This window comes from Drosophila rhopaloa, unplaced genomic scaffold, assembly GCF_018152115.1.
Source record: "Drosophila rhopaloa isolate 14029-0021.01 unplaced genomic scaffold, ASM1815211v1 contig_3, whole genome shotgun sequence".
In the NCBI taxonomy this organism is placed as follows: domain Eukaryota; kingdom Metazoa; phylum Arthropoda; class Insecta; order Diptera; family Drosophilidae; genus Drosophila; species Drosophila rhopaloa.
In genome coordinates, this window is record NW_025335123.1 from 25,843,270 (window position 1) to 25,865,482 (window position 22,213).

The following is a 22,213-nucleotide window of genomic DNA, read 5'->3' on the forward strand; positions in this document are numbered from 1 at the left end:
TTTTTCATACATATGGTAAAATAACTTATTATCAGAGTATTATTTTATAAAAACATTTAATTAAGTATAGTTGATGATTTTATTCATTAATTTAGTTCAGATTAGTTTACGAGTTTGTTTAATAATTTTTGTATGTCCAAAACCCCAAAAACTGCGCCTCTGGATGGTTTGCAGCTTCCGTCGGTGAGCTTCTAGTCCGGCTGTTTTGTGTTGTTGTAATTCGGTTTCTTGGCCTGGCTCTCTGCTTTTCAATTTGTTGGTGTTTTTTTTGTTCATGTCATTTTTTCTTGTCTTTTTTTTTGGTTTTTGGCCAAGTCCAAGTTTAACAGCGCTCGACGCGCCAGAATCAAGTTCAGTTGCGCCGCAAACGCGTCGCGGAAATGTTTCGCTGCTGGCCACCGTCCCAAAGAAATCGAAATTGAAATCCATAAAACGACCGCGCCGCCGTCCTGCATCCAAAATTCCCTTAAATAAAATCCATCATCTTTGCCAACCGTTAAAAAACTAGTAAAAAGCAATAGACCAAAACTAAACAACTTTCCGCGTAATATTTCTACTTATTTTCCCCTACCGTTCTCAGGTAAAAATTTGAGTTTTTTTTAATGTTTTTAATGTGAAGTGCGTACAGTTGTCCTTGCCGTTCTGTTATGGTTTTTCCTGCTGCCTTTTGAAGGTCACTCACGCACGAAGGCCGCGCCCATTGGGCGATGGGGGCGTAAGGGGAAGGGGGCGGGACACTGGGCCAAATGTCAAAAGGTGAAGGCAGCCAGGCGGCCTTGGGATTAAAGCACAGCTTTTCCTGCCAAGTGTAAAAGTGAAAGTGACGGCAAATTGAAATTAAGAATATCCTTAAAGGAAAAATACGGATCACGCATCAGAAATTGTAGTCTATAATTCTTAAATATCAATTTTGGGGAATAATTAAATACAATGGTGATTAATTGCTGACTAATTGGCAATCAATCATTTGATATTTTCCCTTTAAAGAATTCAACTTACGAATTATGTTCTTAAATAAAGCTTCAATTACCTTGATTTTGGAACGTAGATGGATAACGAAATAATTTGCACAATTAATGATATAGTTTCTTTTTCGTAATATATAAATCTCTAATTAGAAACGGCTTAATTTGTTATTTCCCAGAAATTAATTAGAACTACCTTGTAAATTAAATTAGTTAGATGCTTGTTATTGAGATTTGAAAATGGTTTTTTGATGGTTTATGATAGACATAAATGGCTTGGAAATTAGAATTTCAAGATGCAACTTCCAGATGTGATATCTCTCAAGATCTCTCCCTGAAGAGGTGATGAAATGCAGCACTCAGGCACCCCACCCAAATGTCCCAAAAAGAACCTCTTGACATTTTTGGCCATCATTTGCATGTCAAACACACTTCTCTTCGCCAGTCGGATTTTTGTGGACATATCTAACTGGCAACTTGGTTAAATATTTGAGTGGTCGATAGGCAAGATCTACCCATCGTTTTTTTTTTCGCACATCCGATGCCTATCCGGGCATTACCTCGACAAGCCGTGAAATTTGCTCAGCGATTAGCACACGTGGATTGGGGTGTACGGGAAGGTCAGTGGTTCTCGACCGTTTTCGCCAATTGCGAAAGTCAACAATATGTTCTTGACTAACTTCCGATCGGTTTTGGAAAGCCTCCCCCACCCCCACCACTCTTAAGACCGCATATCCCCCAGATTTAAAAAGACGCTTCCTCTATTTCAGGCAATTAACGCCTTCGCTTTCGGTTTGGTTTTTAGTTTCAGTTTCTGAGGCTCCGATGGTACTATGACTATCTTTTGTCTTTCGACCTTGGGAGGGGAGTGGGTTTTGGGGGGGAGGGGGCGTTCAATGACCGGCACTGTCCACTTACCTTTATGCATATATTGATCCCCCTTTCGATCGATCTATCCACAAGACAATGACAAGCCTCTATTTGCCTTTGATTGCCCCTAATTCGATCGATGGCACCACCTTATGATAACTTTCCAAAATATTATGCTTCTGAAAAATAAGATATCGAAATGGTTTAATCTTTTCCAGATGGCTCTAATTTATGATCTTGCATTTATGAGGAGTTTATGGGGTGGTTTATTATCTATGTATATTTTATAACGCTACACATACATTACATACATACCTTTAGATAAGACTATACCAATTTTAATGGGAATTTCCTTTCTTATTAGGAAAGAATACAAATAATAATATTTAATAAATTGCAAAGGAATATGAAAATAGCAGGAATATAGAAATGACAAAGAAAAGGTAGGAATGCAATAAAAATTCCTATGACATCTATACCTTCTATGTTATACATATAATTAAACTCAACAATGGCAGATGTTAAAGGTAGAAAACATATCGATTTTCGTATAGAATAGCGGGTTAAATGTGGCTGTGGCTCGGTGCGTATTCTGCACTTAAACTTGACCCCATTTCCAGGGGACAAGGACGGAGCTTCCTTTATGAACGGGGCACGTCGGAAGGTCTGCTCTGCGGCAATTACAGCGATTATCAGCGATATAGTGTTTGTGACAGTCCGGCAATTACCACGTTTCAAACTGGGGCCCCAAAACCCACGACGAGGGGCCTTTTTTAAGGGAGGGGATTACAACTTGTTATTGTGGCTTTTAAGAACCAGCGTTTCCATCTGCAGCGTGACATTCAAAATGCAAACGAACCGCAAAACCAGTTTTCGGATGCGTCCAAGTGAAGGGCTTCATCATGAAAAAAGTACATATATATATAGATATACAATCCAAAAACAGGAGATCGTTGATTGATGATCTGATCTGTGGATCCAAGACACGCCTGTTGACGCAGAAGATTTTAGTAGACATATCAAAGTTCAAGCTTCGACCAAGGTACAGATTTCCCCGGGGGTTTTATGGCCCCCGAAAAAAAAACAAGTGCTACAGTAAAACCTCCATTACTCTGGTCACAATTGTCCAAGTAAGGAATCCAGTTATATAGCCTTTGAATTACTGGCACTTATATCGTAAAAAGTCTTGAACAAATCGTTTTTTAATTGCCAGGGATCATAAAAGGCGATTTGGGCCTTATATTTTTACCTGCACCTCTTTTATTAAAAGTTATTTTGTGAAAAGAATAACTTTGGTTTCCAAAATTCTTGAAAAGTATTTAAGTTTAGATGGCTTAAAATACGATTTGCATTAGATATAGTTGTGTTTTAAAATAGAAAATTCTAAGTAAAATATTTTAGTTTCATTCTCCTAAGATAATTAATAAGTTATTAACCATTTTTTAAATCGTTTGTTATAAACGAGGTTTATAGAATGACATTTGGAATAGGCTTAACAGAGATTTTATATCTTATTTTCTTGACCGTATGTGTAGGAAGCTTAGAAGTTTGACTGATTTGATCCGAAGTTGATCTCTTTCTGCTGAGTGACAGCTTAAAGCTAAAGTTATAGTATCTATAAACGGTTTAAGTATCCGTTTTTTTCCGAATTTATTTGGGAGTTGGGTCATTGTACTTGTGGTTTATAAGCGAACTCGGTTCGCTTTTGACTTCCAACTTTGTTTTCGTTTTCTTCTGCAACTGGCGTCTGAACGACCGAAAAGACTGGCTTATTATACCATGAAATTAAAAAGCATTGACATTGAAAATTATGCGAACAACGGAGATCGAATTTATCTGAATTTGAAAAAAGAAGATGGCTTATGTGTTTGCACAGACTGACGTACGTACGTTCACCGATATTTAGAATGGAATGGTGTGGTAATTGATTACCAATTGTTGTCACTTGTCGGTTCGAATTATCGATGCGAATTGCGATCCATAAATAAACATTAATAACATAAAAGAGACAATTGATCTGCGGGCGAAACAATTCGCCAATGGAGTGACAGCCAAGTTCACCCGTTGACAAGGGGCAAGGCTCCACCGCTGTCTTTTCCCAGGGGCGTAGTCTTTAGTCTCTTTTTTTGGGGAGGGGAAACCTCCCAATCAATCGGCACTATCAATAACATGTCGAACTTAATTTTTTAACATGTATCTTTGTCTTTTGGACACATGTTTCTACCGGCTTGCAATTTATTTTCCTTTGGGACATTTTTAAGCCCTAGTAATATTTTTTCTTTTCGACAGAATAAAGTTTGGATACCTTCATACAAATGTGTCTTATAATACTATTTTATCTGTGATTCTTCCTTTAACCCCCTGCCACGCCCCTGGTCCATTATTGCTTTCTCTGTCTGGCAGACAAATGGCCCCCATCTTTCTTCCTCGCACTCACCTTGAGTTCCAGAATTCTCACGCTCTTGTTACAATAAGAGTGACAGGGATGACACTTTTACCCCCATACCTTCCCATCCCCTCCCCCCACACGCACAGTGGGACAAATGAACAGTTGTGCAAACAACATAAATAATACTCATGTAGGTGTCATCATTAATTATTCTCGCACTTTACAAGTGAAACGTGATGGGTAAAATTGTTCCTTGGCCTGGCATTAAAAGTAACCAAATAATAACGTGAAGTAAACGTCAAGAAAAGTATTTATTTTTTCTCATTCATTTTATTTTGATTTTGACTAATTAACAGAGTTGGCCGGCCGGTGACCTTCACCTTTTGCGAGTTGGCCAAAAGCCGAGGTGGATGGCAAAGAGGAGAAGCAAAAGAATTGGTAACAAGCTGACGCCTCCACCTTCAACTGACCCACAAAAAAGCGGCGCCGCTCTTCCTGACTGTTTATTCATTTTTATTTTACCATTCGAAATTTTTTTTCTTTTTTGTGTGAAGAGCGACTCTTGGGGTAGGTCACTATCTTCCCTCCCCCTCACCAATACCTCACCTAATACCGTTCGTTCGTAAGCCTTTTATTTTGCAAATTGCTTTGGTTGTCTTCTTTTTTTATCTTTGCCCACGATCATTTGTTTTGCGCTGCCTTTTGTTTTGATCGTTGGCTTTACAGTGGTACAAGAGGAAATCGGTGAAAAATTATTATTAAAAATATTTTTTTTATGTTATGATCAATTATTTTTGTGTGTGACATTCAAAAAAACCATTTGCATGTCATAAAAACGTCTAACGATTAGATTTCTTTTATGATTCGCGATGACTAGGCTACTTTAGGGCTTGGATATACCTATGTTTATAGAATTCAACAGAATCCACACATTTCTTTTTCATAAATCGCCAGTATAGTTAATGTTGTTAAGTTCTAAGTGAAAAACTCCTATGGTTTTGCCTCTTTAATTTTAAATACTATGATTTTGAACCTTATTGATATTGTAAATGTCCTAGAGCAAAACGAAAACCTCAAAATTGTATTTGTTATTCCCTGTCAAATTTTAAAACATAAAATGGAAGGAAATTTACATTTCCAATATTTTATTTTCGGTAAATGAAACTATATTGAAACATGATCGAAATATCAGTTTTTGTTCACTGTATCTGCAGCATAACAACATGCCATTAAAATGGTAATTTGATAATATAAAAAAATTGATTATCATAACAAAATGTCAAGTTTTGTTATTCAAACATAGAGATGTTACTGATATAGTTTTGGATGATATCTGTTAAAAGATTCATATGATTTTTGAATGTGACAATATTGTCGCGACAGAATGGAATGGAAGTTATGGACCCCAGGCCACTGTGCACAGTTATGGATATTTGATTCTGTTTGTGGCCAGAGGTCATATACGCGGTCCATAGAAATGCAAAATTCGAGTTGCTAATGATGGCCCACATATCATACCACATACCCTCATACCATATCGCCTCATTATCGCGCCGTCAGTTCAGCCAAGCAGATCCTAAGCATCGGTCCCGCCCCTTCCTTCTCTATAATCCATATGTAGATACAAATATGTGTATATGTATGGGTCTGAAATCTGATCCGAATCTTCTTGTATTTCCGATTCCAGTTGGCGCCATGAGGGAACCCTTTCCCGTGGTGGTGCTGCTGCTCCTTTGGCTCGGCTCGGCGGTGCCACCCACTTCTGGATCGGCGGTACTCATCTCCGACATGACCATGAGCGTTATGGTGGAGCTATCGTCCCGACATCCCTTCTGCAAGATGCACACAGATCGGTGAGTCCTCGAGAAATGTTGACCCCAAATTTGTTATTACAAAATATTATACTGATATTAAAACTTTAATTTTGAATTTAAGATAAGCTAACACTAATGATCTTAAAATGATCAGATTGATATTTCTGACTTTATAAGTTATGAAACTTAAAGTGTTTTCTTCAAAAAGAATTAAATAACTCCATTCCTAACTCCGAAAAGGACTTTCTTATTTTGAGAACGTCCTTTGCTTACTTCGATGAATAAAAAAAAAGGGTTTTCAATAAACCTTAAAAACTTTACAAGCCTTATAATCTTATAAAAAAGTGTAGCTTTTAAAAACAAATTAATTTTTAGTTCATTCTTTATGTTTAATATCAATCAATAAATTGATCAAAATTAAATGAAACACTTGTCTTCTCTTAAAGAACTAACTATTATCTTTATATGTACTTATGTATGTTCTGTATGAACCAATGGATTAAAAATGAAAATAAAACACAATTGTTGGCTGAAATAACTAATTGTTGTGCGAATTTTATTAGATTTAATATTATATTAAAATTCCTGTCCTTCTATATTAATTAATGGATCAAATTTGAATTAAATATATATTTCTCCTGCTGGAAGTACTGATCATATGCCTTTTCCCCCAGCGGCGATATCCAGCGCATGTTGCTGCAGTCGGATCCGCGTCGCATCCGCCAGGTGCCGCGGGAGTCGGTGATGGAGCTGGAAGAGGTGTGTCGCCGCCAGGGATCCTACGGCCACGAGTTCCGCGGCGGACTGGGCTTCATCTATCCGGGAACGAAGTGGTGTGGTCCGGGCACGGCGGCCACCAGCTACGACGACCTGGGGGCGCACTCTCGCGAGGATCGCTGCTGCCGGGAGCACGACATGTGCCCGGATGTCCTCAATGTGGGCGAGTGCAGGCGGGGATTGTGCAACCGGGGCACCTTCACGAGGAGCCACTGCGATTGCGATGCCCGCTTCCGGCGATGTTTGCAGGCAGCGAATACGGAGACGGCCAACACTCTGGGCGCCATTTTCTACAACGTGGTCCAGGTGACGTGCTTCCAGGAGCGGAGTCCCTGCTCGGCGCACCAGAGGTTCGAGGACTTCTACTACCGCACCGACCACTGTCCGGCGGAGTTCCGGCAGGCGGACCTCTACGTGCCCCCGCACGGGGACAACCTGATAGCCAAGATCCTGGCCCATCCGCAGGGCCGGGCCCTGGCCGCTCCCCCCTTCAGTCCCGCCAAGTCCACCGCCCGTCGCTGGGGCGTCAAGCTGGCCAGCGTGGGCCTGGCGGCGGTCAACATCCTGCGGGAGGTGGTGCAGCGTCCCCGGCTCCTGTGGGACAGCCTGCAGGCCCCCGTCAGCCGGGAGCTGCCCTCGTCCAGATACCAGGAGGGCTACCACTACGAGCGGCCCGGGCCCCCGTCCTACGGATACGGCTATAATGGTCGCGGCTACGGGGGCTTCGACTCCCCCTGGAGCTGATCCCGGGAGCTGGAGTTACGATAGCCCCCAAGGGGTCTGTCGATTTTGCTGGTTTCCAAATATTTTCAAAGGTAGGAGAGTGATCTGTAGAAAGTTATGGCTAACGATGTCGTAGGAACTACTATAGGCTATGGGTCAAAAATAGTCAAGGGTTAGTTGTATTTATCAAGTTTGGACTATAGTTGGAAGGATAAAAACATATTTTGGTAATTTTGTGGTTTCCAAATATTTTTTAAAGGTGGGAGAATAATTAAATGATGGTAAATAATGTGTTTTGAAGTTAAATGGGTTTTTTAAAAGCTTTAAAGAAAAATTTGATGGTATCCAAACATTTTAAAAAGTCGGAGAAAAACTTAAAAAAATCTGGGGTAATAATGGGTTTTATTTATTTTCATTAATTTAAATAGGGTTTTATTCGAAGTTAACAGAAAATGTTGAATCATATTAAAAGATTAATATAGGGTATCAAATCAAGTAAAATGGGAGCATAACAAAGTAAAACGAAGGTTTATGTTTAAAATAAAATAGGGTTAAATAACACAAAGAAAAGTATTGCTATTTTTAAGATTCACTTCATATTTAAATTTTGAAAAAGAAAACAAAATTATATTTCTACTTGATTTGCCAAAGAAAAACACATACATAGGGAACCTAAAAACCTTTTTTTACATCCGCAATGTATCGCCCACTTAATTCCAGATTGTCGTAAGACAGAAAACGTGATTTTCAAGTTAATGATAAAAAGATATCTCAGTTGTATCCTGCTTTATATTCTGTTAAAGTTCCATTACTTTAGTTGTTTATTATTCTGGAAAAGTTTCATTATCATAGTCTTACCATCTTCATGTGAAAAGACAATAAGTCGTATTGTTCTTATGGAAAACGCATATAAATTGAATACTTTAAATGGTTTTTTTTGCCAGAGTTCCTTTGTGAGAAAGTCTTCATGTAGACTACCAAAACTCTTATAAGATTTGTGTTCTTATAAATTATGGGGTATATTAGAGATAGGCTTAATGTTTTTTTTGTTTGGGTAACATAACTTTTGCTTTTTTACTTTTTTGGGGAGATTAATCTTAAAACTAGTTTGGTATTTTTTTCAAGACATCGTTCAGGATGGGAGATTTAAGTGAATATTGGTTTTTCATTTCCAAAGAAATATTATGTCTGCATAATATTTAAATCAGAGGGAACTATCTAGGAAAAGATAGGAAAAGATTGCTCTCCAGCCTGGTAACTAGTTGATAAACCGAAAATCGACTCGCCGCACTGTCCCCGTCTAGTATTAGTAGTCATAAGTTGCAGTTCCACTAGTCCTAGCCACCTAGCTGCATGTGCGATTGCCATTAATGTTCTGCATGTCCCGTGTTCACTAGTTCAATAGTCCACCAGTTCATCCATAGTTATGTATGTACAAATAAATTCACTGAGAATCGCATGCCTGCGCTCTTCCTTTTCCGGTTGATTCGATTAGAGCCGGATACAACCAGACGGAGCAGGAGGCCATCTGCGCCCAGTGGCAGTACCAGCCGTCGGAGAAGTATGTGCCCAGCCAGCCGAGGACCTCCTCCTAAAGATGAGACGTTGACGACCTGGACTAGCTCATGGACTCATGGAAACGGTTACAAATCTACAAGGCATTAGCATTAGCATTAGCTTATCCAATAGCTATAGTTATCCTCGATTGCAATTCCTAAACCTGAACGAAAGCCAAAGATTAAAAACAACCGCACGGAACTAGATGGGAAATATATAAATATATATATTTTCATATATTGAACGCATACAAAACAGATCTATATATATACATACAAAGACGTACATTTAAATAAATATATTTACCATGATCAGAGCAATGGAGTGTTTTCCTGCAACCACAAGGTGAAGTAGTGATATCGAAATTCAATCTGAATAAGCCGAAAAGTCCTCAAATGTACATAATCCCCAGCCATTGATTATTTTAATTAAAATTGCACACTTATTTCCATTTTGATCTTTATCTTTTGTAAAGAACTTCTCTATTCGACTTTATTCTTTTCCTTGTTGTTAACTCTTAGCGTCGTTTACAAAAATTAAAAAAGTATCTCCAGCACAAAGTATTTATGATAGTAGGGTATGTGGATAAGGTCAGCTAATTGACCAAAATTATGTTATCGGGAAAACAGGCCTTCAGTTCGACTTATCAAGGCGAACTTTACAAATTCATCAGATCATAAAAGTAGGGGTTACAAAAATACTCAACTCAACAGCGAGTGGAAAAACGATTGGGTGGGTGGTAAGTGGGAAATGGGAATTGGGGATCGAAAATTCGGGATCAGCTTTTCCGGCTGCTCCTTTAGGCACGCAGGGCCACAAACTGTTGGAACACCTCCAATATGTGGGTGTCCAGGTCGGATGTGAAAAGCAGCGTTTCCAGTGTGCTGCTGTACTTCTGAACTTGTTCATGATGCTAAACGAAAGATTCCAGTTAATCGGATAGGGTAATTCTCGAGAATTAATAACTTACCATGAGGAAGACCTGCTGCAGTCGACCAATGGTCCACCGATACCAATCTGTGTCCGGATCCCGACCGTCCGTGTCGGAGCGCAGCAGGTGCTCCGAGAGAATCATGATGAATCTCTGGAAGACGATCAGGAACAGACGCTTTTGGTTCACATTCGCCGCCTCCAATTTCTCCTCCATGCGTTCAACAACCTGACATAGGTGCGAAAATTAATTTTAGAGAGTGAACATGAATATTTTAGGATTATTTCAAGATGCCATGTTGATAATCACATGGTTATTTTTGATTATTAGTTAGACTCACCTCCTCAGAAGGTTTGTCGGCATGTGTGATGGGCTTCTTCCGTTTATGCGAGGAATCATCCTCCGAATCGCTGGACGACGAGTCCGCCTTCGCAAGCTTTTCCTTGGCCTCGCTTAATTCCGAATCTGAGGAAAATAATTTAATGATTAAGATAAGCCATCTCTAAAAGCAACTGAAAAACTCACTCAGCTTGATCACATGCTTGTTCATCTTCTTGATGGTCAAGTGGAGGATTTCCCAGAGATACATTTTGGTGAACTCGCCGGTCATCTCCTTCGAGAAGATCCACGTGGCCACCGCCGAACAGTCGACGATCTGCAGCTTGAGCAGCTTGTCGATTAGGACCACCATCATCTGCTGGTGCGAGGACCACAGCTCGAAGATGTTGTGCAGGATGCAGATCTGCGCCTCCTCCGTTTCGGCCAGGGCACGAAACACCGAGTGGAACTTGGAGATGGCCGCAAAGCTGTGCGAGAACGACTTGGAGCCCAAATTGAGCAGCGTCTGGACAAACACATCGATCTTGAGGGCATTGAAGCTGCCATCGGACATCTCCTCGCCGCTGTAGCTGCTGCTCGGGATGTCCTTCAGGATGTTGACCACCTCCTCGGGCGTGCACTTCTGCCGGATGGCCACCACCAGCTGATGGGCCACCGTTGTCCCCGGCAGACTTGCTGTTTGGGCGGAGGAGAGATTCAGTGAGGAAATGATTCAGATAATTTGTTTACAAGGTAGTGCGTTTGGGTTTTTAGGGTATATTCGTTTTGCGATTCGGTTAGGGTGTAATAATTTACTAAACCTTATTAAACTATACTTCAACCCAACAATAATATGCCACACTCAAGTTTCTTATACCTTTTTAATGGCACTCCATGATTATAATGGTTTCTGATATTGCTATCTCATTCTAATTCAATACTCGGCAGTTTTAGTCAGTAATTTGTACTTCTTTAAAGATTGTTGAAAACTTTAATGTGTTACATTTACAGATAGTATAACTATTATTTCTTTGGCAGATTTTACTTGGTATCAAATATTAAGTTAATATTTTTTTTAACCCAAGATTCACCTAGATTATTCACCTAGAAACGTTTAAGAAATTTGCGGATATCTTTATTTCAAAGGAAACACTACTATTTTATTTATACTCCCTCGTAATATTTGCTCTTTGTTGAAGCACCCGCTAGTCGATAGGCTTCCTACAAATTCGATTCCTAGTTAGGTGACACTTTCGTTGCAATTCGCATTTCATTGCTTGGTTATGTGGTTCATGGCGTGGAACCAAGCGGCACCACTCCGCACACACAGCCACATCCACGTCCAAATCCAGGTGTACAACATCACCGAATAAATCCACCTGCGCGGTGCGTTACTAATGACGGTTGTGCTCCAGCTCAGCCGAACCACCTTCCCCCAGCCGAATTCCCTCTTCGCCCCGATTACATGCAGTTTATTGGCACTTACGTCAATTATGTCAAAGTGGAGATCGGATCGGGAAGGGTTTCTCTTCAGGCAGCGGAGGAGCTAATTAAACGGCCATTTGGCAAGCCAATGTATTGGCAAATACGCAATTCATTTGCCCAATCCATTAATAGGTGGGAATTTAAGGTAGGGATAATAAATTAACTACGAATTATTGGACAAATTTAGTTACCCACCTTATAGGAAAAAGGTTTAATATTTAGGTTTTAAAAAACCTACGAATTCAAAATAGTGCCAAGAATTAACAAATGCGTCAATAATTTTCTATATTTTATAATAGCTTGGAAATTATTCATATTAAATCTACATCACTTTATAAACCATATCTTAAAATGATTTTAGATAAGGCAAACTTTGGTGGGAGTAAAACGAAACTAAGTCCCTAATTTTTTTAAGCCGTTCTTGAAAACCTTCCTATAAGCAGCATTAACCTTTGCTTGAAAACCCAAAAAGATCCAACGATCTCTAGACAATGTCAATGGTTTGGGAGTTAGCGTGTGTCAAGATCATGCGATAGTTTTTGTTTTGCAGGCAATGGAAAAATTCGCACATATTCGGGGCTCATAATATAATAACAGCTTATGTGAGCGGTGGTGGCGGTTCGTTCCCCCCAAACACCCCGACTATCCATTCCATCGCCTCCAAATAACTTCACTTAAAGCCAGAATTAAAGATGTTTTCACGGGAATCAGCTTTCAGCTCAAATTGAGCGTATCCAAAGGGGGAAGTACTTTCGTAGTTCAATGTTGACGACGGGGCTTATCAGCCCCAGATCATGTCGGAATCTCGGATTCGGATTCGGAACAGGAAAGACGAGATAACCCTAGAGCAAGGTGAAATCGCCACATGGAACCGCCAGAAGAGAACTCCAAAACAAGGGATTTCCAAGAGGTGGGGTTCGTCGTCGAAAGGGAAACTCCAGCCAAGCGAGCCACAACTCATATCTCAATGGAAATCTAAGGTAGAGTTTGGGCTTAAATGGAGGCTATAGCCAAAATGAAATCAAACTCAAGAAGCACAAAAAGATCCGAGGCATTATAGTGGAATATGTAATACCCTCTGGTGTATTAACAGCCTTACATTGAATCGACTCCATTAAGAATTTAGTATTTTTCTGTGTTTCAAAATATAAATGTTTGGTCGCTAATATAGTGTATTTTAGTTTTTTTAAATTCTTAATCAATGTAAAAGTATTTTAAAAGACTCCTTAATTTTTCAAGAATGTACATTTTGACATGTAAATCCAGTATTTGAAATATGCTTTAAAACATCGATATTACCTATTTATTATTATTCCAAATATTCAACATAGCCATATGATGACATATGATAATTCTTCCAGATGGTTTTTAATTGGGAAGTTTTTAAAAAGCGTGGCAAACATTTGAAATATGACCAACTTCCCAGTGGCTTTTAGAGACAGCCATTGTTTAGGAGGGTATCCAGCCGTGCTCCACATCCACACACATGTGGATGGGTGGGTTAGTGTTGCATAAATGCCTCCGATTCCGATTCCGCCGACTCCAGCTGCGACTCCAACTTCTTTGGGCTATGGACTATGCAAAAAGCCAAAGCAAAACACACACATGTCGGCTGCAGATTGCGCAAAAGCCATCGCTTGGCTGCCTCAACGAAAGCAGCTTCGAGTTGGATGGCTGGTGGAGGGATGGAGTTCGCTGATGGCCACAGAAGCTACCGAAGCCACAGCTCCAGACGACATCGTGGATTATTAGCGAGCGCAACTGGCGGACGCCTTTCAGTCGCGATTTCAAGCGCGCGCAGCTCAAACGCATCTGAAAATCTTCCGCACTCGCTTTTTGTTTTCTGTGACTTCTTTGTGTTTTGTGTTGATATTTATTTTGATGAGTGAGCCCAGACAATGAGGAATCTTTGCTGGCTACTTGCTGTCCCCATGGCAATCGTAAGTTGGCGGACCGCATTTAAAAGTGCCGGAGATAAAAGGGCTTTCCCAAGTATTTACGAAGTTACACATATGTTTTCAAAAAAGATGGTTTTTTTTTTCAAAATTTTAACAATACTTGTGTAATTATTGTGTAATTATAAATTTGTAGAATTCATTAACCAGCAAACTGTATTTTAAATGTTTGTTTTTAAGACACTTCAAAAATACGTGTGCTCAAAAAATACCATTTTGCTGTGTAAAAAAATTGTTGTTAATTGATTTAATAATATGGTTGCATTATATTAAATAACTATAGGTGCAACTTTTGAAATATTTATAAAGGGTGATTAATAGAAAAGGGTTAACAGCTATTTAAAAGGATATTTTCACACAAACTCGTAGAACTTTTATCAAAGTATTTGCCTTGATCTCCCATGTTTCAAGCTGCCCTTGGGCTGTGCCATTGTGGGTGCAGGACGGGATCTCCTGCTGACGCCGAAGCAAGGACATCAGCTGAAGGGCAAGCGGATTTTCTACGAGGAGCCGACGGAGGAGCGGGCCCAGAACCAGAGGCGTGGTCCCCTCGAGCGTCCCTGGGAACGAACCCTGAAGCACGTGACCTATGTGACGCTCTTCACGGACGCGGCGCTGGGCGCAGCAGCTGGGAATATGAGGTAGGTTGGGCTATTCGGCTCCACATATCCTTTGCCCGCTTATGGTAAATTCCATGCAGCCAGCTGCAGGAGTACCACGACTTCCTGCAGACGCCCTATGTCCCAGCGGATGGCCACGCGGGATCTCCAGCTGGAGGAGCGCCGTCCGCGCGCTTCGGTGATATCGTAACCCTGGCGAAGGGCTATTTGGAGCAGCTGCCGGGACCGGGAAACGCATCCTTCCGCTTCCTGGAGGGCGGCACTTGCTTCCAACTCAAGTGCCCCACCTTGAATCCCAACCAGCGGCGGGCTCTGTGGCAGGTGCAGCGCATTCGCCATCGGGACGGCGACAAGGGGCGCCACTACCACTACGAGATGAAGTTCAGTGTGACGCCGCTGGAGTCCAAGTCATGGCAGCCGCACCAGCAGATGAGCTACATCCAGAAGGAGTCCGATTATCCGGCGAGTTTCGGGCGATTGACACACGACCAGGGCTTTGCCCAAAGGCGCCAGGATCGGGAGAGATATGCAGCAGCAGCATCAGGAGCTGTGGGCGGGAATGGGGAGCAGTCGCAGGCCACCTTTGTCCACGGCATATTCCAGCCTGCTCCGCCGCCCAAACTCAACATTGGTGAGTACTTAAAGGGGGCGGTGGCCCAAGGGAGTCCCAAGATCGAGCTGTTTCCGGGTCTCTTCAATCTGGGACTGCGTCCCAATTACGTGGCCCCCACCACTTTCCGTCCCAACTATCCGGCGGCATTGAAATTTGGCCCTCATCCGGAATTGGAAAGGTTTCCCAGCCACAATGGAGATCTGGTTAGTGCTGGCATTGGTCCTAGCGAAGTGCCATCCACTCCGGGCGCCGTGACCCATCACTTCCATCACCATTTCTATGTGGCCCCTGGTGCGGGCGATGCCGCACTGCACCCGGAGTTGGGTTACCGCTTGCCCAGCTCCGCTTCTCCTGAACCGACCACTCCGCCAGGCAATCCGGCCTCCAGTTTCTATCCCCGCCATCAGACAGTAAAGTTTCCCAACTCCAACTCGGGCTCCTCGGAATCTCTGGAGGAACAGGAACAAGATTTACTGCTGCGTACGCCGCAGATTTATGGACAGGCCTCCAAATACCAGACGGCCAAACTGCCGCCCTTGCTGATCTATGCAGGCAGCGGTGGTCCCGGCGATGAGGACAAGTCCTTTGTGCAAAGCGAACCGCTGGAGGAGACCGTGTATCGTTATTCCGAACCGGATCCCTTGTATGTGCACCAGAATCCCATCGATGTGCTGCACGACAAGCAGCCTGCGGAAGAGGAGATTGAGAGGGGGCAGGATCAAGAGGAGGAGGGCTACCAGGATGCTGAACCAGAAAGAAACGGGGACCAAAAGCGAGTCGGCAGCTTGAAGCAACCGGAACTGGTCACCACTGCAGCACCTACTACCCCGGCAGCCCCGATTTCCACAACCACTGAGACCACAACCACTGAGAGAGCCACAGTTGTTATCCCCACGACAAGTAGTTCCAGTTTCGTGTCCACCTCCACGCACTTCAGTCCACTGCGCTCCGTAAGTCGCTATAGAACCACTCCCAAGATAACTGCCGGTCGGTCCACCACTACCACCACTTCCACCAGCACGGAACCACCGCTGAGCAAGTGGGCCAAGCGGCGCAAGGAGCAGGACAGCAAGGCCAAGAGCAGTCTGCGGCACGAGGCCTTCATCAGCACCACCTCGAGCACCACGACCACCACACAAATGCCTCCTTTAACAACCACTGCAGCTGCGCCTGCTCTGCCTGCACCTGCACCTGCAGCACCTGCTGCACCCAGGGAAGTGGTGGAGGTGCTCACCCAGAAATCGGTCAGCCGATCGGTGAGCATTAAGGTGGGCGAGAATGGCGAGGAGATACCCATCATTGTGGACGACGAGGAGAACGAGGTGAAGCCAGTACCAAATAAATGATAGCCCACTCTCAAACATAATCCTAAGTGTAAGCCTAGTCGTAAGCAGAGATATTCCCGAAATAAATGCAAGTTATCCGTAGGACTCACCTGCCTCCTCGTTGGCGTACTTGTAGTTCGGCACGGGCGTCATGGGAATCAGTTTGGCGTACGTTGTGGGCATCATCTCCGTAATGCGCTGGTGATACGAAAGGCTGGCGGAACAAGAGCAGTGTATATCAGTGATAAGTGTATATAAAGTGGAGTACAGGGGCAAGTCGATTTCACGGAACTTTAATTTGAAAACTACAACAACTTTTAGAATATAAAAATCGAATAATAGCTTTAAGGCTTTAACTAAAATCAAAAGAAATCAATCAATATACTGTCTTGGCATTGCAATAACCTTAGTTTCGCTAAAATCGACTCCCTGTAAAGACAACAAAAAGGCAATAACCTACCGCAGGCACTTCTGCAGCACCTCCTGGATGAACTTGGGCCGCGGATGCTCGCCGTCGAGGAGCAAGCAGCTGTCCCACTCGTCCCAGGACCACGTGAACTTGAAGTTGCTCAGATGGTAGGAGAACCAATTGACGAACCGGTCGAAGCAGGATGTGTTCATCGAGTCGATGCGCATGAACAGGATCTCGGTGGCCTGGGCCAGCACCTGGGGCAGCGTGGCCGGCTGCAGCTTGCACAGTTCGATCAGGATGGAGCCGTAGCAGATGTCCAGGTAGCGCGGCGTGGGCATGTGGAACAGCTCGGCGAAGATCACTTCGACGATGCAGTACTCCAGGGGGATCTTGTGCTTAAACGGGAAGCTGAGCAGCTGGGCGGCGCAGTCCTTGCGCTCGTGGTGGTACGTCTCGATAATATGGTGCAGATGCTCCTCTATCAAGAAGCGCTCAATGGAATGGGCACCCGGGAGATTGGGCCCATCCGGGCAGTCGGTGTAGTCGAACATGCGGTACACCACCCAGGGCATGGGGTACTCAAAGTTATCATGGTGCGGTGGCGGCACAATCGCCGGTAGATTGTGCTGAAGCGCCTCGCAAAGGATGGAATCGAAGACCAGGTAGGGTCGTGGTATATGCTTCTCCGCCCAGTTGTCCTGTCGCAGCTTGCGTATCTGCGCCCACAGGCAGTCCAGGTACTCCTCCTGCGGATGTGGCGCATCCGAGGACCACACCCTCAGCGCATTATGGTGCTTCTTGGAGCGTTTGTTCAGGTAGACCTCGATCCGGAGCAGCAGCGACTCGAGAGCAGACTCCTTCTTCTCGTAGAGATCACGACCCACCCAGGGCAACGTGGACAGCACGGCGAAGACGAACCAGTCGCGGCGCACCTGCGGCACTGTGTCCTCATTGGAGACATCGATCATGGTGTCCAGCAGCTGGAGCAAACTGGTGGCCGAAATGACGTGGCAGTTCACCAGATCTGCGAGGAAGCGCAGCGAATAGCGAGCCGCATCCCAGCGGCACAGTTTCAGGGATTCCTTGAACGTCTTCACCATGTGGTCCACGAACTCGCCGCCAAACTTGTAGTTCTTGGCGTTGAGGAGACCCACTAGGGTGGTGTATACGGTGCACTTTTCGGGCATTCGCACTGCGCAGTCGGATAGGATGCGAAGGATCTTCAGGCGAAAGGTGCCCAGATCGGCCTCCAGCACCGAAACGAGTCCTTCCAGGTTGGACTCCACGGAGGAGGTGCTCCGTTCACCCACTCGCAGGATCAGGGACTCCAGACGATCCTCGATCTCCTGGTTTTCCGACACCCTCCTGCGCTTGTTGCGCCGGTGATCTGGAAAGGATTCGCCAGGAAATAAGTATTCATTTTGGGTATATTTCGCTGTTCACTTACCATATCCCTCATCCTCCGTATCATGGGCTCTCCTGCGACTCATCTTTTCTGGGATTTGTGGCGAACTTCTGGTCCAATTTCAATTGAAAGTTCAAAACGCGGAGGAGCGTTTTTCTTGGCCACCGGCAAATGAGGATATCTCTTGGTCTGGACTTTTTCCGGTATTCTGGCGAGGATTCGTCTGGATGGAAGTCCGTGCCGGCTCGTCTTGTCGTCTGTCGGGATCTCCAAATTCCGTGCCAACTTTCGAAACACTTTGTGTCAATTTTCACCAAAAAACGCGATGCTTCTTTTTTGCCAGAAACGATTGGCGGGTTTATCGATAACAGCGGTGACCGGCGATGGCATTCTGCACAGGGGCTTATCGGTAAGGGGGTTGTGTATCGATAGACCCTGTTTTATGAGAGCGTATGCATAATATATAGATACATTTTTCATTGTATTTTAACAGAAAATATCAACATCAATTTCATATATGATTTGTTAAAAAATAAGTTGTTTCCTTGAAAACATTTTCCCAAGACCATCCGCGGTCTCACTGGCACCATCGATAGATTTGTACATTTTGTCCATTAATAAAAAATGAAATTAACAACATTATATAACAACATAGAAAACAAATCACTCAGTATCACAACAAAAGGAAGAAAAGATTTAAAGAAATGTTTATAACAACAAAGGATGATGTCTGATAGAGCCAAACTATCGATGTATCGATAGTGCCATCGATGTTTTGATTCGGTTTAGCCCCACCTATTTTTTTTTTTGGGTGTGTGCGACTTGCATTTGTTTACGCTTCTTAAAATCCACAGAAAAGATACTGCTCCGCTCCAACTGTTATCCCCGAGAATCAGGACAAGGACAGCAGCATGCGCGAACTTAACAAGCAGCAGTCGCAGGACACCACGGACTCTGGTGTCGAGAAGGGAGATTACCCGCGAGCCACAAGTAAGTGACGCACCCGAGCATGCGGGCTGACCTGGAATTGCATCCATTCCGAATGTTTACTACTAAATCCCCACTCTGTCCGCAGACGGCGTTGTCTTTGGGGCCATCGTCGCCTTCGCGAGCTTCTTCGTGCTGATGATGTCCTTCTGCTCGCCGTACTGGATCGAGTCCTACGAGGAGACGCGGTCAAGCTTCAAGAACATGGGTCTTTGGCAGTACTGCTTCAAGGACTTTGTGTACCCCAAGTACCAGTTTCCTAAGCAGTTCACCGGCTGCCACAACATCTTCTCGCACGTGAGGACAGGCGTAGCAATGCCCTGGGCTGCAAATCAATTACATTTTCTTCCGCCCACAGGACTACTACGTTATCCGTGAGTACCTGTTACCCGGCTGGCTGATGGCGGTGCAGGGCTTCGTGACCATGTCCTTCATCATCGTGTTTCTCGTGCTGGTCCTGCTTTCGCTGACCATCATCCGCCTTCCGCTGAAGCCCGTGCTGCAGTACGAGTGGCTGCTCGTCCGCCTCTCCTATTTGGGCACCGCTGTCTCCTGTACGTATTCCCAATATCGATCCAGTTTCCCTTCGCTTAGTACCAGCTAAATACCAATATCCCACAGCTCTGTTCATGTTTCTGGCCGTGTGCATCTTCGGGGGCTGCGCCTACCGCCGCGACTGGTTAATGTACCCCAAGTTCAACGTGCTGGGCTGGTCCTACGCCCTGGCCGTGGTCACCTTTATACTCCTTGGACTGGCCGCCCTGATTCTGCAGCGCGAAGCCCGGCAGGCCTACGAGGCTCGCGGCGAGCAAAAGAACCTGGTCATGCAGATGGAAATGCAGGAGCCGGGCTACCAGCCGCCTCGCCACCACCACAGCCAGTCGCGCAGCCTGCAGGGCTACATATAAAAGCTGGCCCACCTGACAGCTCGCAGCTGGATAAATGCATTCCACTCTACTTGGATCCCTAGTTTAAGTTTCCCCAAGCAATCTCGAGTTTTCTAACTTCGCATTCGACGCCGTCCAAAGTGCCTTCAACGCTCCCCAGACTTTAACCATCAAATATATACATATTTATACACTCCGAACTCCGACCAGTGCTTAATGCTGCGGACTCGACCCGTCTCCATTTATACTAGATACATTGTAATTGTATTAAAGAGCACACAGTTAAAAATAAGATCAATACGTTTTTGAGCCCGATTTGAGCTTGTTCTAAGATCCATTTTATATTGCATCTTAAAATGATCATTTTTATGTAGGCTTAAACTATTCATATAGTAAAACATTTTGTAATTCACATTTATCAGCAAACTGGTGTGAAGACATGTCAACATTAAATTTTACGTGTTGTTTGAACTTTCAGATCAGTTTGATCATCTTTTCATATCATTTTTTTCCGTGCGACCCCCAAATAGCTAGTTCCCAATAATGAAGTTTGTGTGAGATCTGCGCCTAATATGTTTATGTTAGCCTTATCGAACTGATAGCAAACGCGCTGATTGCCAATTGTTAGTCTTGTCTCGCTGCTCCCAGCTTCGAGACTTCGGTTCCGACTGCGGTTCTTCAGTCAGTTTCGTGCGCTGACACAACTCCGTTCCCACTTACCTGATTTGCGATGACTCGGCGGAGCTGGTTGCTGGGCTGGACCTGCATTACTTTCTGGATGCTCTCCTGTAGGACGGAGCTAATTGGGCTACAAAATGATCTTCAGCAGCAGCCGCGCATTATCAATGGAAGCGTGGCCAGGGCGGACGAAACACGCCACCTGGTCTCCATTCGCCTCCTGAGGCACGACAATAACTTCGGCAGTGGCCACATCTGCGGTGGGGCGCTGATCGCGCCCAGGAAAGTCCTGACCGCGGCCCATTGTCTGTATAAGTGAGTAGTGTCCCCGAGTGGTGGCTTGTTCCCTTCTGATCGGACTGATGCCTGCAGCAACCAGAGGAAGCGCTATCGGCGGGCCAGTGAGTTTGTCGTGGTCTTAGGCACCCTGAACCGCTTTGAACGCCGCAATGGGACCATCGTGTCCCAGGTAAGCTCCATGGCCTATATGCACACCTTTAGCCCGGACAGCATGCGCGACGACGTGGGCATCCTCTTCCTCCGCACCGGGCTGCTCTCCGACGGCGTCCACCTCACCGTGGCGCCCATCCAGCTGGCGGGACAGGTCACGCCCTCCGGCAGGCTGTGCCAGGTGGCTGGTTGGGGACGGACGGAGCAGGTGAGTAAGAGTTCTAATAGGACAACTTTTTCAACTTTTTTTGCTTTACTTTTATAAAAAAAAAAAAAAAAATTGAGATTGATAATTTTTTTTTTGTAAAGTAGTTTCTTATTTATCAATTGGCATCCAAATGCCACTTAATTACAATTTTCCCTGCTGTTTTCCCAGAGTTCTCTTTCCAACATCCTGCTGACCGCCAACGTGAGCACCATCCGGCTGCAGACTTGCCGGATGATTTACAAGTCCGGCCTGCTTCCGGGAATGATGTGCGCCGGGCGGTTGCAGGGCGGCACTGACTCCTGCCAGGGCGACTCGGGCGGTCCGTTGGTGCACGAGGGCCGACTCGTGGGAGTGGTTTCCTGGGGCTACGGATGCGCGGAACCGGGCTTACCAGGCGTCTACGTGGACGTCCAGTACTACCGCCAGTGGATCGAGGAACGCAGTGGGGCTCCGAGCTGCAGTCTATCCTCCAGCCTGCTTATACTGATGCTGTGCTTTGTGGTCGCAGTCGGAAACCCCTAAGTTCGGGATTAGTTGTAATGCTGTATACCTTAACTAAGTGTTTATTAATACTTTTGCTCTGAATCTGTTCTTATTATATAACAATATAACACTAAGTCACAGCATAGAATGTCCAAAAATAATATCATACGAACTATACTATATAACTACATAACTTCCGAACTAGTGATTTAAAGATATTTCTCTTAAGATATTCTAGTGTATGCACAACTAGTACATACCAAGCTGCGGAGTTTCACAAGATTCGGGTAATTGTAACGACATCGCGTTATTATCGAGGAACGTACAGGTCTCCCACGGTTGGATCTACCGAATTTAGCCC

At 44.3% G+C, this 22,213-nt stretch overlaps 5 protein-coding genes across 6 annotated transcripts; 4 read left to right on the forward strand and 1 right to left on the reverse strand.

The window, feature by feature from the left end:
- The first annotated feature begins 272 nt into the window (after positions 1–272).
- LOC108042852 (acidic phospholipase A2 PA4) lies at positions 273–9,387 on the forward strand. Of its 2 annotated transcripts, XM_017121317.2 has the most exons (4): positions 292–580; positions 5,912–6,077; positions 6,713–7,165; positions 9,034–9,387. In XM_017121317.2, the coding sequence occupies exons 2-4, from the start codon at positions 5,920–5,922 to the stop codon at positions 9,131–9,133; spliced, it is 711 nt and encodes a 236-aa protein (XP_016976806.1). In that variant the 5' UTR covers positions 292–580; positions 5,912–5,919; the 3' UTR covers positions 9,134–9,387. The 2 variants fall into 2 exon arrangements, with proteins under 2 accessions (XP_016976805.1, XP_016976806.1); XM_017121316.2 differs by lacking the exon at positions 9,034–9,387 and having other exon boundaries at positions 273–580; positions 6,713–7,559.
- Positions 9,388–9,540: 153 nt separating this feature from the next.
- On the reverse strand, positions 9,541–18,532 carry LOC108042845 (nuclear cap-binding protein subunit 1). The gene is made up of 7 exons (XM_017121309.2): positions 18,202–18,532; positions 16,803–18,141; positions 16,453–16,556; positions 10,552–11,040; positions 10,367–10,491; positions 10,066–10,254; positions 9,541–10,008 (listed from the first exon to the last, which is right to left on the reverse strand). The coding sequence occupies exons 1-7, from the start codon at positions 18,242–18,244 to the stop codon at positions 9,895–9,897; spliced, it is 2,403 nt and encodes an 800-aa protein (XP_016976798.1). The 5' UTR covers positions 18,245–18,532; the 3' UTR covers positions 9,541–9,894.
- Positions 13,556–16,440, forward strand: LOC108042846. Its single transcript, XM_017121311.1, has 3 exons — positions 13,556–13,769; positions 14,196–14,425; positions 14,485–16,440. The coding sequence occupies exons 1-3, from the start codon at positions 13,728–13,730 to the stop codon at positions 16,361–16,363; spliced, it is 2,151 nt and encodes a 716-aa protein (XP_016976800.1). The 5' UTR covers positions 13,556–13,727; the 3' UTR covers positions 16,364–16,440.
- Positions 18,533–18,938: 406 nt separating the features above from the next.
- Positions 18,939–20,504, forward strand: LOC108042851. Its single transcript, XM_017121315.2, has 4 exons — positions 18,939–19,149; positions 19,235–19,443; positions 19,505–19,700; positions 19,768–20,504. The coding sequence occupies exons 1-4, from the start codon at positions 19,071–19,073 to the stop codon at positions 20,052–20,054; spliced, it is 771 nt and encodes a 256-aa protein (XP_016976804.1). The 5' UTR covers positions 18,939–19,070; the 3' UTR covers positions 20,055–20,504.
- Positions 20,505–20,561: 57 nt separating this feature from the next.
- LOC108042850 (trypsin alpha-3) lies at positions 20,562–22,200 on the forward strand. The gene is made up of 3 exons (XM_017121314.2): positions 20,562–21,026; positions 21,084–21,369; positions 21,538–22,200. The coding sequence occupies exons 1-3, from the start codon at positions 20,764–20,766 to the stop codon at positions 21,889–21,891; spliced, it is 903 nt and encodes a 300-aa protein (XP_016976803.1). The 5' UTR covers positions 20,562–20,763; the 3' UTR covers positions 21,892–22,200.
- The last annotated feature ends 13 nt before the right edge of the window (positions 22,201–22,213 follow it).

Excerpts from the sequence above, each read along its gene's own strand:
- LOC108042850 (XM_017121314.2), top strand. The coding sequence starts at position 20,764 with ATGACTCGGCGGAGCTGGTTGCTGGGCTGGACCTGCATTACTTTCTGG. Across the intron at positions 21,027-21,083 it reads GCGGCCCATTGTCTGTATAA|CAACCAGAGGAAGCGCTATC; the intron begins GTGAGTAGTGTC and ends TGATGCCTGCAG. Across the intron at positions 21,370-21,537 it reads GTTGGGGACGGACGGAGCAG|AGTTCTCTTTCCAACATCCT; the intron begins GTGAGTAAGAGT and ends CTGTTTTCCCAG.
- LOC108042852 (XM_017121316.2), top strand. The coding sequence starts at position 5,920 with ATGAGGGAACCCTTTCCCGTGGTGGTGCTGCTGCTCCTTTGGCTCGGC. Across the intron at positions 6,078-6,712 it reads TGCAAGATGCACACAGATCG|CGGCGATATCCAGCGCATGT; the intron begins GTGAGTCCTCGA and ends CTTTTCCCCCAG.
- LOC108042846 (XM_017121311.1), top strand. The coding sequence starts at position 13,728 with ATGAGGAATCTTTGCTGGCTACTTGCTGTCCCCATGGCAATC. Across the intron at positions 13,770-14,195 it reads TTGCTGTCCCCATGGCAATC|CTGCCCTTGGGCTGTGCCAT; the intron begins GTAAGTTGGCGG and ends CCATGTTTCAAG. Across the intron at positions 14,426-14,484 it reads GCAGCAGCTGGGAATATGAG|CCAGCTGCAGGAGTACCACG; the intron begins GTAGGTTGGGCT and ends AATTCCATGCAG.
- LOC108042845 (XM_017121309.2), bottom strand. The coding sequence starts at position 18,244 with ATGAGTCGCAGGAGAGCCCATGATACGGAGGATGAGGGATATG. Across the intron at positions 18,142-18,201 it reads TACGGAGGATGAGGGATATG|ATCACCGGCGCAACAAGCGC; the intron begins GTAAGTGAACAG and ends AATCCTTTCCAG. Across the intron at positions 11,041-16,452 it reads GTACGCCAACGAGGAGGCAG|CAAGTCTGCCGGGGACAACG; the intron begins GTGAGTCCTACG and ends CCGCCCAAACAG.
- LOC108042851 (XM_017121315.2), top strand. The coding sequence starts at position 19,071 with ATGCGCGAACTTAACAAGCAGCAGTCGCAGGACACCACGGACTCTGGT. Across the intron at positions 19,150-19,234 it reads AGATTACCCGCGAGCCACAA|ACGGCGTTGTCTTTGGGGCC; the intron begins GTAAGTGACGCA and ends CTCTGTCCGCAG. Across the intron at positions 19,701-19,767 it reads TTTGGGCACCGCTGTCTCCT|CTCTGTTCATGTTTCTGGCC; the intron begins GTACGTATTCCC and ends AATATCCCACAG.